This window comes from Myotis yumanensis, unplaced genomic scaffold, assembly GCF_028538775.1.
Source record: "Myotis yumanensis isolate MYYU_CA2020_CCGP unplaced genomic scaffold, mMyoYum1.0.hap1 SCAF_21, whole genome shotgun sequence".
In the NCBI taxonomy this organism is placed as follows: domain Eukaryota; kingdom Metazoa; phylum Chordata; class Mammalia; order Chiroptera; family Vespertilionidae; genus Myotis; species Myotis yumanensis.
The window spans coordinates 13,770,252-13,789,842 of NW_027223772.1; the positions used below are offsets into that span (position 1 = coordinate 13,770,252).

Here is a 19,591-nt window from a genome sequence, read left to right on the forward strand (position 1 = left end):
CGTGTGGGAGCTCGGAGGGGCCCTGTCAGGCTCCAGGGACTGAGCTTTAGGCCAGGGAGCAGGGAGTGAGTGGGGCTGGGACTGGTGAGGGGAGAGTCCCCAGGACTGGGAATCTTTGGGGAAAGCCTTGTCAGAGAGGAGTTTCAGCAAGGCCGCTGTGTGTCCTCTCCTGGGGCCCTTCGGCCACCTGCGGTGAGGAGCCCCGTTATTTTCTAGGGCTTCTGGGGTCGCAGACACCGGGGCTAGTACAGTATCTTGTTGCCCTGCTGATGGCAAGTGGCCCAAGTCACAGTTCCTCCTCGCCTTTTCCTGACTTGATGCTGTGGGAGTGGAAAATGGAGCCACATTCGGTCTCACTTGCCATTTGGGACGGATACGGCTTCTCGGAGCTGGTACAAGACACCATGAGTGAGTCCAGAAGGCCGGTGCTGAGGGCGGACAGGCAGGTGGACTAAGGGGCAGGGCAGGGGCCGCCTCCCCGGAGCCCTGAGGGCAGGCCGGGGCCGACGCCGACATGCCCAGGCTCGGGTTCCTCGGGCCCTGGCGAGCCGTGCGGAGCCCAGCGGGACTCGGTGCCGCAACAAGGCACGTGCCCTCAGCGCCCAACCCCCCGGCGCCAGGGAAAGGCTGCTCTGGGCGCCTCCTCTGGAGCGAGAGCGCACGCGAGGGGCAGGTATCTGAGGGCGGCACCTCCCCACGTGTCCCCACCTCGCTCCGCGCCGCCTGCGGCTGCAGTCCTTCCGCCCGGACTGCACAGCCCCCGCGGGCCGCCGGCGGCCGGGTTCCCGGCTCCTTCACGCCTCTCCTCCCGCTCCGCCGCCAGAAGGTCCAGGGCCGGCTGCGGCGCTCGCTCACTCCGGGGCCTCCGCCTTCCGTTTCCTAGAGAAGATTCGCAGTCGCCTGCTGGCCTTCTCCTTTCGGGAGCGCTTCGCCAGGAGCATCTTATTCAATCACAAAAGAAGATCGTGCGTGCGTGGGCGAGGCTCGCTGAGGTCCCCGCGGCGGCTCGCGGCCGGGCGGCCTCCGCGTCCAGCGCAGCATGCAGACGCGGGGCGCGTGGGCCAGGCGCCCGCCTTGCACCCGGGCTCCGAAGGGGAGCCGCGCGTCGGGCCCCAGGCGCAGCCTGCCAGGCGCTCCCCTACCAGCTAGGGTTCGTCCGTTTCGAACGGAAATGGCCGTGGTCGCAATCATGGTCGTTAATAGTCATCATTGGCCCAAACTCGCCGTCGGCGTGATCCACCCATTCCCAGCCCCGGGTCCAGTTCGGACCGGTCCCCGCTGGGTCTGGGGCCCGGTGGGTCCGGGAGCTAGCCTGGCAGGCGAGAGGTCTGGAGGTCGCCCTGGGGCCGGGGCGGGAGGAGAGCGGGCCCCTAGAGCCCTGCGGCGGGGCGCTGGGGGCCAGAGTGGCCGGGAGACCGCGGGCGGCTGCAGGCGGCCAGCGGGGCCCCGGGGCGGCGGGGAAGGGTAGGGGGTGGAGGAGGGACGGAGGAGCCGGGGGCGCGGCGCTGGGAGCTGGAGGTGGGCATGGAGGCGGGATGCGGCCGGGCCCCGCCCCCGGGGAGCTGGGCAAGTTTGGGCTCGGCTCGCGCGCGCAGTGGCCGAGGGAACCGGTCCGGGGACGGGCGACTGGGATCCGGAGCTGAACGTGGTGGCAGGACGAGCCCAAGCGAAACCTCCAGGCCTGGGTGCGAGCCCCTGAACCCCAAGACTATCCCGGGGGGCCAACCCAGCTTGCGTCTGAGCGGAGGGCGCTCCAGGATGCCGGGGGCCCAGGCGCCCTACCCTGACGGAGGTGAGCCGGCGGGGCCGGGGTCGCGGACTCCGGGGCGGGTGGGGGCCGCTGGGTCCACTTTTCTCATGAAATCCCCGCCGATTCCGGGCGCAACAGGGACCTGGGTGGACGTGCACTCCACGACAGCACCCCCTCCCCAAAACCATCCATCCGGCGACCGAGCCGCGGCAGGGGGAGGGGGCGCTTCCCTATAATCTACATTTAGAGCCTTTAAACTCAAACGCTTCCCAACAACCCGAATGAAAGAGAAGTGCTTTTCTTGGAGAAATTCCACCCGTCGTTTAACTTGGACAATTGAAGCGTTAGGTGCGCTCCCAGAAAGAGGACCGGGGACTCTGGAAGTGTGTGGCTGTGGTCCTTCTGGTAAAATCATTTTCTAAAGTTATATTCGTCCCCAAATTCCTTTTTTCTTTTTGGCTCTCAAACAAGGCAATCAGGGCTGTCAGATTAGGGCCGGAGGGTCAAGTCCGGGTGCGGTCGGGAGGCGCCCACAGAAGCCGGTGCGCTGCACGCAGGCAGATAGAGCCGGGAAGGGGCGGGCTCTGCTGCGGGAGCCTGGCCGGCTTCCCACTGTTCGCCGCCAGTCTCTGAAAGGTCGCTCTCTCCCTCTCCGACTCTCCCTCTCTCCCTTCGTGACACCGGACACTACCAATGACATATTCTTTGTGGTGTTTTTATATTTAGATGTAAAAGAGGGACTTCTTGCTAGACTTTTTTTTTCCCAGAAGAACACGATTTGCTTTGGAGATAAAGGAGGACAGCAGCATGACAGAGGCTCTTTTGGGAGATTATTTAAAAAATGCAGAGTCCACCCTGCAGGCAGTGCCCTCCCAGCTGGAGCTCTGGGCGCTTCCAGAACCGGGAATTTCTGGACATCAGGGGCTGAGACCTTTCCCTCAGTCACATGTTCATACTTCACCTTTCCAGCATTCCTTTCTTCGCTGGTGAGCATCGTGCAGGCATGACGAAGAAAAATGTAGCTCCTAGAAAGTGCAGGGGCAGGATTCGGTTCTGCGGGGCTGTGCCTGACAAGGTGGCCGCGCCTGTGGCGGGGGTGGTGGCAGTAGTGTGTGTGGTGCTCAAGTTGTGGGAGTGCCTGGATCTGTACAATTTCTCACTTAATGGATGCAGAGCTCGATGCCAGTAGGAATAATTTTTGTTGTCATAGAGGAGCCACACGTTGTGTTTTCTCGTCAGCAGATGTTCACACTGGGCCTGCTAGTCCAGCCGCTCTTGTCACTGGGCACGGGGACAAGATCTAAAATGCAAAGTCAGCCTTAAGAGCCTCCTCTAAGACATAGGCCCAATGATTTCTCATCCAGTTTTCATTTCTGAAAAGGCCCTTCTTCTTTAATGTTTGTGAATTTCCTTAAGTGCACGACACTCCTAATTTATCCGCAATGGATAGATGAAACTCCCGTTTTCCGTAGATCGGGGGTGGGGAACCTTTTTTCTGCCAGGGCCATTTGGATATTTATAACATCATTTGTGAGCCATACCCAATTACCAAATTAAAAATTAGCATGCTATAGTTTGTCAAACATTAATTAACTCACCCCTAATACCTTGGCAGGGCCAAACCAAATGACCCCGCGGGCCTTACACAGCCTGTGGGCGGGACGTCCCCCACGCCTGCTGCGGAAGGAGCCTTACATATTGACTAATGGCTTTCTTTCTCAAAATGTGGAATTGATTTTCCTTTCTCTGGGAATTATGACACACTTTTTAAAAAATATATATATATATATTATTGATTTTTTTACAGAGAGGAAGGGAGAAGGATAGAGAGAAAGATCGATAAGAGAGAAGCATCGACGAGCTGCCTCCTGCACACCCCCTACTGGGGATGTGCTTGCAACCAAGGTACATGCCCTTGACCGGAATCAAACCTGGGACCTTTCAGTCCCCAGGCCGACGCTCCATCCAGTGAGCCAAACCGGCCAGGGCTATGTCAAACTTTTGATTCCATTGTATTTCTTCCATCCCCTAAAGATAATTCAGTATCTACAGTGTATGCATATATTTTTATTACAAAAATTTTGAGAATTTGAGCATGTCATAATCTTGAAAAGTTAGGGATGCTATCTTGTGGGACCCCATTTTGTCTGCCAGGACTTAGAACCATAACTTGAGTGCTGACAGCTGACGAGGCACCCTCGGGCCTGGGCGCCGCCAGCCAGGACCGCACCTTCGCACTGGGCCTGCAGGAGCCCATTGCCTCGCACTCGGCTTCCTTCCTAACTCTTTCGCCAGTTTTGGAGTTATTTCCTATTATTTCTTTGCCATATATTTTCTGCTCAAGTAATTAATTGCCTTAAGAGGTTTTCCATAAGCTTTTGGAGCTAATACTGTGTGGAATCCTATCTAGTGTCAATTAATAGTACATTTCAGTTATTACTGTTACAGTTACTGGACATAAAGTTGCCTCTTTTGTTTGTTTTTTCCTTTATTCCAATTTTGAGGAATTGAAGCTTTGTCTGTGAGAGACCGGACAACAGGCCAGTGGGGTCAAATCAGTGACAAGATTGCTTGGTGGAGAGTGTGGCACCTGGTAGTGCATCTGGCATCCCATCAGCTCGGTGAGCTGGAGTGGGAGTCCTGGGCAGCTGATGGGGCTCTTTGGCCTTGATGCTGCTGCTCCATTTCCTGGAGGCAGAGTTTTCCATCTACTCCAGTAAAGCCGCTAGCACAGTAGCTAGAGGCGATTTGGCTCGGAAGCATGCTAGGGATGCTCTTACCACCATGGAGGTGAAGGACACGTGGAAACGTGGTCACCTCCAGAAAAGCTTATGATTACTGTGGTGATCTGGGCACAGACATCCAGCCCAGTCTGGCCTCTTCCAAGTCTCCGCCTCCTTCCCCACCCCCCAGCCGCAGTTTCCTCCTGTGTACATTCAGAAGGCAGATGGGAGACCAGACGTGGTCCCTGCGAGGTGCAGTGTGCGTTGCACAGGCCATGTCACCGAGTGAGAGCACGGTTTTGGGAAAGGATGGGAGGGACCCCACCCTTAGGACTTCTTAGGCAGAACACCTCTTGTTTGCATATACCTTTAGCTGCTTTGAGGAGCTCAGGCCCACACCCCTATTGGTCCTGTGACGACCTTGATAGGAATTCAGTCCTGTGTCTTACTTAGAGCAAGCAGGAGAGAGAAAGTTTGGAAAGCTTAGTTGAGAAACAAAGAGAGTAAGACCTCTTGCATCAAAAGCATTTGTCCCCCGAGGGACAGGCCTAGATGCCCAGGGGAACGAGCACTCGACCATGAAATCCTCACCTGGATCCTGGACAGCAGTGGTTTTCTCACCAGAAGCTCCCTAGTGGCCAGGAGCACAGTGCAGCCTGCGAGGCGGTGTGCGCAAAGCCTCTGCTGTGAGCTGCTTCTGAAAGCAGAGAGGGGCCACCTGAGAAATCCAGAGCAAGGGGAATACTCACCAGCAAAGGGATTCTCTGGGGCCATGAACGGCCAACTCATTCTTTTGAAAGAAAAAAGTCTTGCTTTCCAAGGAATTTTGCTTGTTGGCAAACATGTGGTGTTTTCATTCCGTTTGGAGGATGAGCTAGTTCAGTGGTCAGCAAACTGAGGCTCGCGAGCCACATGCGGCTCTTTGGCCCCTTGAGTGTGGCTCTTCCACAAAATACCACGTGCGGGCGCGCATGTACAGTGCGATTGAAACTTCGTGGCCCATGCACAGAAGTCGGTATTTTGTGGAAGAGCCACACTCAAGGGGCCAAAGAGCCGCATGTGGCTCTTGAGCTGCAGTTTGCCGACCACTGAGCTAGTTGATTCCCTGGGAGACACGCCTATTGGAAGCACTGCGCCCTGCGAGACGTCTCGTAGGACCAGGAGAAACTCCTCACTGTCCTATTGTGCTTTCCTTTTCCGCCGTGAGAGGAAGAGACCCCAGACCTTGTGGACGTATTTTCCTGTACTTTTTTCTCTTTCTTCTTCTTATAGTTGTTTATTTTTCAAATTGACCCCTAGAGAAAGTGACTCGTTAGCGTAGAAAGCACATCTGGAACCCATTGGCCGCCCCGTGCTCTCTCCTCCGCTCCCCCGTGGATGTGCCCCTTGGGAATGCAGGGAAGGGGACCACCCCTGGCTTGACAGGTCTAACCTGGGTGACCAGCTGGGAACCACCTCCCAGAGGCATTTTATTCCTTCTCTGTGAAAAGTGTTGGTATTGAAACGCCTGGAGGTGGCCGGGAAGATCCCAGCCTACGAGTTCGAAGTGAGACCCTTGGGAATCGCCTCTGTGAGTAGGTGAGGGACTCAGGCTTGGGCAGTGTGTCGCCTCCAGGTGAGGAGGAGCCCAAGGGACCCAGGCTCTCCAGTGGGCATCAGCCAGGCCTGCTCCAGGCTGCAGCACCATGGGAACATAGATTTCTTGGAAGACCTCTGCCAACGAGCTGTGTCCCTATTACAACATGCCCAGCTTTCTAAGGATCTATGGGACCAGCCAGCACACAGTTCTCAGCGTTGGGCTTTGCGTGTTCAGGTAGAATTTAAGCAGCGATCAAACTTGTACATTGTCTCTGCCAGCCCCAGACACTAATTTTTAAAATAAGACAAAATGTGAAATGTGTAAATCTCACCCTCTGGGGGCCCTCTCCTGCTCCACACACACACTCACTGCCGGACGCTGGCCGAGCCCAGGAAGCCTCTTCAGGGACCCCCGGCATCAGAGCCCACACTCAGTACCAACACCACATGCTCACGGATCAGTGGTACCGCGGCATACAGGCACGTGCTCACCCAGGATGTGGGCATGCAGAGCACAGAAAGACCACCCATGTCCACAGGCAACAAATAGTGCATCTGTCCGATCAGCATCCACCCCCATGACTGGCAGGAGCACCCTCTCCCCCCTCCCCCCCACCCCCAACACAGCTGCTTCCTGCTGGGCTCCTTCATGTGAAGGTCAGCCACAGACAGTGGTCCCATGTGGGAGGGGCTTGGGGCCCCGAGAGGCCAGCCTCAGGGGCGCTGGGTTGGGACCCGTTTCTGGGGTGAGGTAGCTGGCCTCCCACAAGGTGCTGTTGAGCAGGCACAGCAATGTCCAGACGCATATACAATCAGGCTGACCCTCAGCCGGCACTCAACTCTCAGGCTGGGTCTATTCTCTAACGTTGATAATCCAAAGAAAAGATGCTTTTAAATTCCAAAGACAACTGGATGTCTTCCAATTACACAAAATGTGGAGACTCACATTTAACCAAAAAGTGTTCTTGAAAAAATATGCTCCTCGCCCTGACCTGTGGGCTCAGCTGGTTGTCCCAGGCACCGGGGGTTGCCAGTTCGATTCCTGGTCAGGGCACATGCGGTGTGGGCTCAATCCCCGGCCTGGGGCATGGAGGAGGCAGCCGATGGATTTTAGGCTCTCACATCGATGTTTCTCTCTCTTTTCCCCTTCTTCTCTCTCTGAAAACCAGTCAACAGTTTCTCTTCCCTGCCCTGGTGCTGGGCCTTTCCCATGAACAAGGACCTCTATTGGTGGTGTCCTTGGCGGCACCTTCCTCCGTGCGGGTCACGTGAGCGCTCACTCAGGGGCGCCCTTGGGGCCGAGTTCTGGTCCTGGGGTCCAGCGAGGGGGCGTGGGCCGCCGCGTTCACCGCTCACAGATAACGAGAAGCCGTGAAGAGGGTGCACACATTGTTGGGCACCCCTGAACCTGCCAGGTGCTGTGGGGGACGCTGTGAGCTTCAGGATGCCACTGAGGATCAGGTCAGGCGCTGCAGGCAGAGGGCTCGGAGCCTGCCAGCTGCTACCATTTCTACTTTTAAAAACACAGCTTGGGATTTGTTTTAAAAAGTGGTGCACAGCCTCAGAAAAAAGTCAGCACGGGCTGGGCTGATTCTAGAAAATGCCACACCAGGGAGCATTTGACTCAGGCTTGAAGGACTGACAAGATTTAAGTGAAAATAAGGGAGGGACAGGAAAGGAGGTGACACCAGGTGACTTGCCCTGTTAACTCTGGAAGAAGCAATAGAGGTCTGTTGTCCCATGGGGGCGGGGTTCCAGGGCTTGGGGCACCGGGCAGCCTTGCCTTCTGCCCAAGGCAGCAAGGCCCCTGGCCTGAGTGGGCCACGGCCAGGGAGGCAGCCTGGGCTGCTGAGCAACGGAGGAGACTCGCCCGGGTCCCCTGCAGGCCCCACTGCTAGTCCCACCGCAGAGCCTGCCCACGGCCCCCTTTTGAAATTAGGAGAAGTTTCCCCCACACTTGGCCTTCAAGCTGACCTCCAGGTCCTCCGTGGCCTTAGCTGTCATGGAGGGGCCAGGGAAGGGCCAGGGGCAGTTCCAGGCTGAGCGCAGGCAGCAGCTCAGCTGCCAGGACCTGCGGGGTGTCCAGAACAAGCAGCAGTGAGGCTCCTGGACACTGGGGAAACCCAGGAAGACACAGTGGGGCCCCTGTGCCCAGGCTCAGAGGACAAGGTCCCGCAGGCCAACGAAGGGCGGGAGGGAAGGCCTGAAGTATTTGCAGGGCCCTGGGACCAGCACCTGAGGGCGGGAAAGCAGTTACCTGGAGGGTCCCGTGGGCAGGGCGCCCTGTTGGGGTCTCCTCTGCTTCCCCCTCACGGCAGCTGCCCACGCTGATCCCTGTGTCCTTCCAGGCGCCAAGGCCCATCTGGGCCTGAGATGCGGTCAGTGGGTAGGTAAGGCCTTCAGAGCCCATCACACCCCAAAATGCAGAACCCCAAGTCATTTGCCCTCAATCCAAATCTAAGGTTGTGAATTAAATGTTAAAAAGTACAAAAAAACTTCACCGAATACACACGGTGGGCTGTTTTAGATTAACGCCATCTGATCTTAGTTACGCATTTATTATTCAAATAACTTAAAGGCAAAGTCAGTGAGTCCACTGAAAGCCCTTTCTTCCTTGGTCGCTGGGTCCCCCTGGACATCCCAGGAGGCCGCAGGCCGGGTGGGGAGTGTCCAGGTCGGTGGGGGAGGCATTAAAATCCGGGGCCACCCAGCGCCTGGCTTGTGGGCTCACCTCCTTCACTGTCTCACTAATCTCCCAAGTTGATTGTGTCTTTAGGCTCTCGTGCACTGATTTGATTTGGTTTGGGCGGGGGTGGGGTGGGTGGGGTAGTTAGTTACAGCTGCTATTCAGGCCTTTGAATTTTAATTCAAACTCCAAGTCCGCGTGCTTGGCCTTGCTTTCTCTTTCTCCCTTTAAGCTCAGTGGAAGTTGACTCCACTTTGACAGGTGTGTATTCCTCCCTCCCCAGCTCCACGCTCAGCTGCTCGCCAGCGAAGCGGCTTTGAGTTCTCACGCCGTCCTTCCCTAGGGGCAGCGTGGTCTGAGGTCAGGGCTCCAGGCCCTGCAGACCTAAGGGCCATCAGGATCTGGCTTCTGTCCTGGGCCCTGCTGGGCTCCAGGGAAGGCAGTCGGGCAGTGTGGGCTGTCCTGTGATGTCACCCTAAGACTCACCAGAGAGCTCTCAGAAACCAGGTGGGCACCTTCCCTCGTCCATCCTATTTTTTTCGGCCTCAGCTACTCCTCAGCTTCTCCTGCTAACGGAGAACAATGGTGTGCCAGCTCCCGTGCAGTGGGTGAGGATTAACCGATAGCATTTCCAGAGGGAAGTTCTCTTTGGGTCTGTGCATGAGCAGGGCTCCTCCCTGAATGCCCTTCCTGGCAACCAGACACCAAGGTCCCCCCAGCCCTCCTCCATCACCGGGAACTTGGCCTGTGTTGAGAGGCCCTCTCTGAGCCCCTAGGCCCAGCCGTCCCAGTGCTTCAGCATTTGTGGTGCCTTCCTCCAGCTTTGCTGCCACCCTTTCACTGGGCCCCTCCTTTTTCTGTTTGCAGGAGTCCATTCCCAACACCCCAGCAGGCGTCTGGCCAGGATCACGCCGGAAGCCTGAGCTGGTCTTTGCTAGAAATGGACGTTCCTGAGGCGCCCTCTGGTGGATCTGACGGTCTGTAAATTCCAAGTGATGTCCAGGGTCCTCACGCCGCGGCCCAGCCCCTCCCCGGGAAACGGGACTCTGTACGAACATTACAACTACGTGGGCAAGCTGGCCGGCCGGCTGACGGACGCGCCCGAGGGCAGCGCGCTCACCACCGTGCTGTTCCTGGTCATCTGCAGCTTCATCGTCCTGGAGAACCTGATGGTTCTGATTGCCATCTGGAAAAACAAGAAACTTCACAACCGCATGTACTTCTTCATCAGCAACCTGGCTCTCTGCGACCTGCTGGCTGGCATCGCCTACAAGGTCAACATCCTGATGTCAGGCAAGAGGACGCTGAGCCTGTCTCCCACGGTCTGGTTCCTGCGAGAAGGCAGCATGTTCGTGGCCCTCGGGGCATCCACCTGCAGCTTACTGGCCATCGCCATCGAGCGGCACCTGACCATGATCAAAATGAGGCCGTACAATGCCAACAAGAAGCACCGAGTCTTCCTTCTCATCGGGATGTGCTGGCTCATCGCGCTCTCGCTGGGAGCCCTGCCCATCCTGGGCTGGAACTGCCTGCAAAACCTCCCCGACTGCTCCACCATCCTGCCCCTCTATTCCAAGAAGTACATCGCGTTCTGCATTAGCATCTTCACCGCCATCCTGGTGGCCATCGTGATCCTGTACGCGCGCATCTACTGCCTGGTGAAGTCCAGCAGCCGCAGGGTGGCCAACCCCCAGCACTCGGAGCGGTCCATGGCCCTGCTCCGCACCGTGGTGATCGTGGTGAGTGTGTTCATCGCCTGTTGGTCCCCACTCTTCATCCTCTTCCTCGCCGACGTGGCCTGCAAAGTGAAGGAGTGTGCCGTCCTGTTCAAGGACAAGTGGTTCATTGTGCTGGCAGTGCTCAACTCCGCCATGAACCCCGTCATCTACACGCTGGCCAGCAAGGAGATGCGGCGGGCCTTTTTCCGGCTGGTCTGCAACTGCCTGGTCAGGGCCCAGGGCACCCGCTCCTTGCCCATCCAGCTCACTCTCGACCCGAGCAAGAGCAAGTCCAGTGGCAGCAACAGCAGCCCCTCCCCGAAGAGCAAGGAAGACATTACCCAAACGGCCCCCTCACCCTGCATAACTGACAGAAACAAAACCCTGCAGAATGGGCTCCTCTGCAAGTGAGGGCGGGGCTCACGGGGCAGCTCCTCGCATCTCCACGGGAGGAGCAGCACCCAGCCCTGCCGCACCTGCTTATTTTTTAAAAAGTATATTTTTATTGATTTCAGAGAGGAAGGGGGAGGGAGGGAGACAGAAACATCAATGATGAGAAAGAATCATTGATCAGCTGCCTCCTGCACAACCCCCAATGGGGATCGAGCCTGCAACCCAGGCATGTGCCCTGACCGGGAATGGACCATGACCTCCCGGGTCATAGGTTGACGCAACCACTTATATATAGCAGCCTCGCCAGGGCTTTACCGGAGCTGAGACTCGGGAAAATCTGTTTTGCCAACAGCCTGCTGGGTGCGGCTGTCTCTTCAGGCTGGGACTCAAGGGCTCGCCAACCCATTTCAGTGTAGACAGTGCTCTTTGTCCGTTTCCGGTCAAAAGCCTACCAAGGGTACCGAGCTGCACGGGGCTTCACGGGGCCCCTGTGGCATGTGCAGAAGCTGCCGCACTCAGTGCAGTTCACAGGTAACACGGACATGTTCTGACCGTGCTGTTAGGACATGACTGGGAACAGGTGACACCAGTCCCAGCCTCAGACAGACGTGAAGTCTGGAGTTGAGCAGGTGTTGATGCCAAAATTCTCAGAAAGCCCTGCCCAAGGCTGTCCCAGAGTGTGGATCTGACCCCACACAGTCCTGACACATGCCCAGGAGCAGGTCAGTGTTTGAAGGATCCTGGCAAGAACAGCCAAGTTCCCCGAGGACATGCCTCATGTCCCTGCACAGTGTTAAGGACATCTGGAGCCAAATTAGCCAAATTACATGATTATTCCTGGGTTTCTCCAAATCACAAAAAAGTCAACCAAGGTCCTTCAGGAGCCTGAGCCCCGGACCAACTAAGAAAGGCACCTGCTCAGAGAAGCCTGGACAGACCCTGGGACCTTCTCATCAAGTTACCGGCAGCAGCCACCTGCTGAATGGAACATTTCTACTGAATTAGGACAGGTTACGAGGCATCGCTTTGATCCTGTGTTAAGTTTGGTTCTGTATCAGGAAAGCACCACGTCAGAACCCCGTGTTGTCACAGCTGAGGAGCTGGGCCAGCCGCCATGTCACCACTTCCAGAAGCTGCCCTGACGGTCACTGTTCCAGCAGCTGCATTGTCAGGGGGAAGACGTGAGCTGGGGGGCTGTGCCCTCCTCCAGAAAGTGTACCATCACAACCTTCCTTCCGGCACAGGCCGGCTGTGTCACTGTCTGCCTTACGGGGGGTGCGCCAGGCGCGCTCGTGCGGCTCGTCCCCAAGGGATTCTCCGTGAGCACAGACCAGAGCCACGTCTGTAGAGCTCTCATACGCACACGGTTGATGTGCTGAGTTCTTGAAAAATCAAAGCAAACAACCTTCAAAGGATTCTTACTTGGGGAACCTTCATGAAGTTTTAGTTTCGGTGCGAATGTAACCTGAGTAAAGATGGAAAGAGTAGTATTAACACGTTAACTTCTCTGCAGAGAAATTGACTCCTGTTTTTCTGCCGCGAGTTCCTCTCATTAAGGGACATTTCTGTGGTCCTGGGGCATCTCTATGGAGTGACCAGAGACTGTCCTCATGTTATTACTGACGACATACATCCTGTTCATAAGGAGAGGTTCGTCAGTGGCATTTTTTGTTACCTTTTTACATCACTGAAAAAGAACTTATTCCTTTACCCTGTAACATGAGAAAACCCAGGGCATTTCTTGCAAAGTTAAGCATTAAGGTACGGGTTCAGAAAAAAACGCATCAGAGAGCCAAAAGGGTGGGCATTCCCTTTCGCTGAGGTCACGGTGTGCCTGTCATGGTTCGAGTTGGTTTGGGGCCCAGGTCTTGGGTGCTAATAATAGTAACACTTTGCACCATAGCCACAACTTCCCTTTGAAATAACACAAGACGTTCAAACAATCTGAATGAAAAGTACTCACAAGAGTAATTGTGTTCATTTGATATGTGTCAACTGTAACATGCCGTGTGCACTCCTAACTAGCCAGCCCAGAGGTCTGAGTGCTCAGCCACAGACAGCCTGCCCAGAGGTCTCGTTCAGTTAGTAACCTGCGTTACGTCCCATGTATGTGTGTGAAAAAATAAAACCACAAGCCTTTGTGTAAACCACTGTTGGGAGTCCATGTGGGGGGTGCACGCCGGGGCGACGCCTGGAGGTTTGCAAGACAGCAGCTTGGCCTCTCGCCTGGTCCCAGTGTTTCTTCAGGAATGAAACCACGCAGAAACCCGATAACCTTCCCACCTATACTTCCCTCTGGTGCTTCTTTGTTTCCGTGAAGCCGGGTGCAGCGGGTTGTCCCCATGTTGCTAGGCCAGGCTGTTGGAAGGTCAGTAGACTGCCCTTTGACAGAGAAGGCGGTGAGAGCGTGGCAGTCAAGGTGGGGCCAAGAGACAGGATGTTTGGTTCTCTCCATTTGCAAAAGGAGAGAAGAGGTCAGAACTGGCCCTTTCCCGACTTTCTCCTTTATAAGCGGTAAGTTCGTGTGTGTGTGTGTGTGTGTGTGTGTGTGTGTGTGTGTGTGTCTTATGTTCTACAGAGAACGAGGCCAGCATTTGGCATGACTAGGATGGTGGCCACAGGCATGAAGAAATCCCCAACACAGCCAAGCACCTGCCTTCTGCCACCTTTGCTTCTGCACAGGCCAATGAGTTGACACAGGCCCCTCAGAACGCGTCTGCCCGGCTGCTGTGCTCACCCACACCCTTGGCCATGAGCAGGCGAGGCCGTGCTCGTGCTGTAGAGACTGGAGAGTGACCGAGAGAACCTGCTTCCGGTGGAAGGGTTTCAAACTCCCTTCCCCTCTGTTGAGGCAACACAAGATCCACCATCCAAATGCGAGACTTTTCATGATGTTCTTTATTGCCCACAGAGTTAACAACAACAGTCATTTAAACAACGGACAAAATAGAAAACAAGGTGCATTTTATAGAAAACTACGTTATCAAGTCCATGCTTTTAAATGGTCTCTCGGAGGGCAAAACCTCAACCCAGTGTTTGAGTGCTAAGTCAGATATCAAAGGGCTTGCCCAGAGTCAGAAATGCACTATTCTGAAAATGAAGGCACGTTTTCTGATAACCAGTGGGAAGTGCAGCATTGCCTACATGGGTGACACCCTCCCTCCTGGGCGCAGTGGTGACCCTTGGGGACCAAGCAGCCCCTGCACTGGCCACCCCAGAGGCACAGGGACGTGCCAGGTGCACGTCAAGGGCTTGCAGCTGGGGCCACGTATCTCCTGAAGGAGTCATGTGGGTTCTCGGAGGGTGAGGAGGGCATTGAAGCCAATTTCCTTCCCTGTCGCATTGCCAGAGCTCCCAGCTGTCAGCCAAATGACTGTGGCGTTCCCCCTGTCGTGGAGCGGAGAGGAGAGAACTTGCATCAGGCTTGTATTCCCCTCTGCGGGCCACGGCAGGAAGCGGTGAGTGGGCAATAAACTCAGACACAGAGCTTCACAGGAAAGCTTTTCTGTTTCACAAAAGTTAATGGAAAACCAAACACAACATTTTAAAATAATATTTATCAATATGTATAATTTGTCATCCAAATGCTTTTTAAAAAAGGAAATCTTATTGTTACACATTAAATTTATGTAGAGTTCTTGCCTAATCCTTGGCTTTAAAGATGAACTGTTTAATTCTTGCTTAAATCTGAATACAAAGAACATTCACATAATTTACAATATTTATTCTAGAACAAGTCATAGTCAAAGGAACAGAGAACATTCCATGTGCAATCAACACATAGTTGTCACAGGCAATTCTGTTTTAAGGATGGGTTTTCCCATTATTTTTGGCTTTGTTAATTGTCACTTAACTGAACCACCAAACCTCAGGACCACAGCGGGCCCTCCCACGTGCACACTTTTCTACCTACAGCATCTCGAGGTGACTCAGCCAAACTGGAACTTTGAGATTTCAATTCCCACATGAGGGAGCCCTGTGTTTAGAGGCCTCAGGGACTCACTTATTTGGGGCCCTGTGAACACGGGAAGGAAGAGAGAAGTGAGGAAGCTGCCTCACCTGCACCCCGCACCCCTGCCAGCAGCAGCTCTTGCCTGCAAGGGTCCCGCCTCCTGCTGGGCCTTCCTGCCTCCTCTGCCTGCGTGTCTCCTGCCCTTCAGTTGCCAAAGCCTTCAGACCCACCCAGGAGCTCCGGCCGCCACAGTCCTCTTGCCCTTGGCCACAGCCCCATCCAGCTTATCTCACCCACACCCTGTGGTCCTCCTGGGTTTCCTCACAGGCAGGCAGCTCCCCCATCCCGCACGTCTCCATCCTGGGAGCCCAGACAGCGCCTGCCGCGTGGGAACTAGTGTACGGACCAGAGCACGAGAAGGTCGGTTAGACACTGGGAAGTGCCAGGGACGCAGCGGCTGAGGGAGGGCACCGCGCCTCGCCCCCCATGGCAGCTGATGGGTGGGCCTCTGCCACGCCTGGCCTCTCGCAGACACTGCGCACTGATGACCACAGGACGGGCGCCCCTTCTCTCCGTAGGCTCCTCCCTCCCCCCATCTGCCCCTGCTGGCCTGCCCGCCCTCGTGTCCCTCTGCCATTCCCCACCGTGGACCCTGAGGCCCTCCTGTCTGTGTCTGCAGCATCCAGGACCCTCCTCCAGATGTCTGATCCAGGACACGTCCGTCCCCGGACTCTCAACATTTGTTTCACTGTTTGTCTAGTTGTCCTCATTACTCAAATATCAACACCCAGGGAGGAGTCCAAGGTGCGATTTGTACAGTCAGCCTCATGGGCACACGGACAGACGCACACGCATCATAACAGTGCGGGCGCCTGTGTGTGCAGACACATCGCAACTGGCATTCGAAAGTTCTCGTATGACGTTCAGTTTTTCTGGCTGCTATAAAATGAGCCAGTTTTAAAACCGTGCATTCTGTCGCTTGCATACATATAAACCCCATTCGAGTAAATGGTGGCTGGCCGCTGGCAGTGTATCTTCCAGCAGCGGTTGCACGGAGTTCTAGATGTCATTAACCTCACCCTGGGACCCGTGGCATGAAGGAGCATGAAAACACAGGGTGGGCAAAAGTAGGTTTACTGTTGTGAGTACGCAAAACAGTTTATTCTTGTATCATTATTTATTGATTATTGTATTAATTTCCATAGGAACAACTGTAAACCTGCCTTTGCCCCACCCTGTGCAATCACAGAGGAGGGCAGCGGGCAATAAGGGGCATCTGAGGGCTGGCAACTCACACCTGAAGGTGGTTCTCAGAGTCTACACTGCCCACCAGCTCACTCGCGGTTTATGAGAAATGCAAGTTCTCAGGCCCATCCAGACTACTGAGTCAGGATCTCGGGAGGGCCCGCGGCTCTGATGCTGGAATCCCTCCTCACGCCCGCTGAGCAGGAAGGCCTGTCCCTGCCAGAGGACTCCGCGGTGCACAGGCCGCCTGTGGCTCAGCTCTGAGGTGTGTCCAGTCCCCCGTGCGGTTAGTAATCTGCCTCCTGGGATCTGCCTGATCCTGTGTGTTCTCGTCAGCTTCCTTCCCTTCCCCACCACTGGGTCAGCCCCCGGAGAAACCACAGACACCCAGTTCCTCCCTGAGGGTCTGCTTCGGAAGGCACCCCAATGACACGGAGGCAGGGCAGCATGTCCGTGTGAATGACTCGCGCTTGCCGTTACGCGTTTTGGGAAAAAGCTGGATAAATGTGAGCCCGAGGAGGGAGGAGCTACATCCACTTCATTGGGGCGAGCTTCCCTCTCCAGCCCTGAAGGACCCTAGCAGGTCCTGGGCTCTGTCCTAGATTCAGCCCGTGGCTGCCTCCCGCAGTCTCCTGGCTCCAGTCGCTCACTTCCGGCCGCACCCCCGGGAGCACCCTGCTCAGGGGGAGCAGGACAGCTCCGCAGTTTTCCCCGCTGCTCTTTCTGGGGACCAATTTTGTAAGTTTCACTCCAGAACCAGAGCATCATTCTGAAACCCAAGGCCAAGATCCGTCTGTGTCCCGCAGCGCCCTACCTGCCATCTCCCCCAGCTCCCTGCACTCCCGCCTGCAGCCAGCACTCCCGGAGGCGGAGGCCTGTGAGAGGAGCGATGCACATTCTGTGCCGAGCCTCTGAGGAATTGGCTATCCTGCCCGCTACACTGAGTCCCCACCCCCACAGGCCCCGGGACCGCACAGCCTGCCCTGCAGGCGGCTAGGGCTCAGAAGCGCAGCGACCGGCACAAGGCCGCAGGGCTCTGCCTGTGCACAGCCCAGGCTGGATGGGGGCCTCTTCGCTGGAACTGCGGTGGGGGAAACCTGGCTGGCCCGCGGGTGGTGGCTGATGAGGGGCACTGGGCAGGGCCACTCGCTTTAACACAGTCCGCAGTCCGGTATGAGGGAGCCATCCAGCACTGACCCCACCTGCAGGGGAAGCTTCATATTAGGAGTGGGGGTGAGGGTGTGGGGGGGCGGGGAGTGGGTCCTAGGACCCGGGACAGGCATGGGGTCAGGAAACTTGTCAACAATGTCCCGAGCTGGGCCACAGCGTGCTGCTCCGTCACTCCTCCCAGCCTGCCTCCGCCACAGGCCTTGGCCGCACCTGGCTTGTCGCTTTGTCCCAGTGGGAATGACGGGCAGCCACCTTCGCCACAGGAAGCTCTCAGGACACCACATGCGCCCTTTGGGTCTTTGCCCCTCGACCCTATCACCGAGTCAGCCTGGAACAGAATTGTGCGGAAATGAGACACGCTCGAGGCTGGGTGCGAACCAGTCCTTTGGCCGCTCAGACAATAGTTTTTAAAAAGGCAGACGTGGTGGCTTCAGGCCCAGGACGTGCACTGGCAGTTGTCTCAGTGCCTGTTTATCAGACCGTCCACGGAGCCCCGGGCGCTCCCTGGGAGTCGAGCATCAAAGCTGACAAGCCAGGGGTGCGCGGCTTCGCGGAGGCTGCCGGCCCCCAGCAGGACAGGATGCCATCTGAAGCCCTGAGTTCCTACCCTAGGGTAGTGCAGGCGGGAGGGGTGGGCTCCAGAGCCCCTCCGCACCTGGGCACTGCAGGACCACCCCACCTGCCCAGTGCTCCCTGCACACGTGGAGGCTGGGCCCGGCCAGGGGCCCAGGAGAGGGCAGCGGGCCTGGAGTGTTCCATGGGCCCTAGTGGCTCTGTGTGACCACAACATGTGCCCCGGGTGGCAGGGGCCCTGGAGCCACGCCTAGAGCTGCTCTGCCTGCCCTGCCCAGGCAGAGACACCACAGGAGAAACTGCTGGAGGAGGGGCGCCATCTGGGCAGCCAGGAGGCCCCATGGCATCTGCCTCCAGCCCTGAGCTCCATGCGCAGCTGGGGGGGGCGGGGGAGGGATGCGCAGACCAGCCCTGCCGCCCCACAGCGCGGGGCCTTCAGCAAGTGGAGCCTGAGTGAGGCTCACAGCTATGCCCACCACGTGCCGAAGGGGGAGGCGAGCTGACTCCTGTGAGCTCGGCCGGCTTCACCATGGAGGGAGCGCAGGCGGGAAACCTCGGCCCCGCCAGCGGCGCGGCTATTCCACTGTATGTGGTCGTGGGACCTGAGCTTTAGAATGCGTATTTTGAATTCATATTGAAACAAAATTTGATCCCCAAATACTTTTAATTTTCTAAATTAATCCTCATGCAAAAACACATCATATGCATAGTGCTCATCACTGAGCTCAGCACTGACTTCAGAGCAGAGAGCCGCTCTGACTGCAGGTCCCCAAGAGGGAAAGAGCGCAGGCGGGCCGGAGGCCGCAGAAAGAAAAGCCATTCTGTCTGTGTCTGTGTCACACCACACAGAGGAGGCACACGCTTCTCACAGAGTGCAGGCGTGCAGGCCTCCAGGAGAGGGGCGCAGGGAAGTCTCACCCCACCCCCAGTCCGCCCCGTGTAGGGCAGGGGCAGGGCCAGCTGCTGCCTGCAGCCCCACTCAGCCCTCACGGCTGCTGGCTGACTCAGAGTGGGGCATCCGCACTGCACATGAAGCCAGGGAGCACAGGATGGCCTAGATTAGTTCCAATCCAGTGCAGAACATTCTAGAAGATTGAAGCCACAGTCAGCTTGGATTAACTGGACCCTCAAAGGACAAAAACACCAAAGAAGACTACACACGAACCCTTGGACCTGCTCCGACCCATCCTCAGCCCATCAGATATATCCCCCTCTCCCATCCTGGCCACGAACCCCCAAAAGTTGAAATGGGGTTCACACACTTAGGAATTTTGCCAAATTAGTGCTTATCGGAATTTTAAAAATTTCTCCTTAGCTCCTCAGTCCTGAAGCCCCGAAGTTATCACAATTCAAGTCTAAGTGCGTGGGGAGTGCGTGGGAAGGGTCTTGCGTGCGCTGATGCGGAGGTGAGCGCGCTCAGGAGACCCCACTCTCCCCTCCCGCCCTCGCTGGCTCGCAGCACCACGAGGAGCTGCCAGTGCACCGGGAGTCCTCTGTCTCTAAAACATGCCCCCCAATCACGCAGTCTCATCCCAGATGTGTTCTAACGTCATACAGCACTGTCAGCTTCCAACGCCAGACAACCGGCCGGAACTGCGTGCTTCCCCCCACAGAAGGCGCCACGCCGGCTCTGCGTGGGGCACACGCCTTTCCCGGCAGCGACTGGGAAACCTGCTATAGAGACAACCAGTCGCTTTACCCACCAGTCGCTCCAGGAGCAGAAACTCAGACAGATTCTCAGAAGTCCCCGGCGTCAGGCCGGCCTGGACCCAGGGGAACGGCTGCTGCTTACTGTCCCCGGGA

General features: G+C 56.6%; 1 protein-coding gene across 1 annotated transcript; it reads left to right on the top strand.

Moving 5' to 3' along the window:
• Positions 1–1,585: 1,585 nt before the first annotated feature.
• S1PR3 (sphingosine-1-phosphate receptor 3) lies at positions 1,586–12,982 on the top strand. Its single transcript, XM_070400853.1, has 2 exons — positions 1,586–1,792; positions 9,605–12,982. Exon 2 carries the CDS (start codon positions 9,733–9,735, stop codon positions 10,864–10,866), a length of 1,134 nt encoding a protein of 377 aa, XP_070256954.1. The 5' UTR covers positions 1,586–1,792; positions 9,605–9,732; the 3' UTR covers positions 10,867–12,982.
• Positions 12,983–19,591: the final 6,609 nt, after the last annotated feature.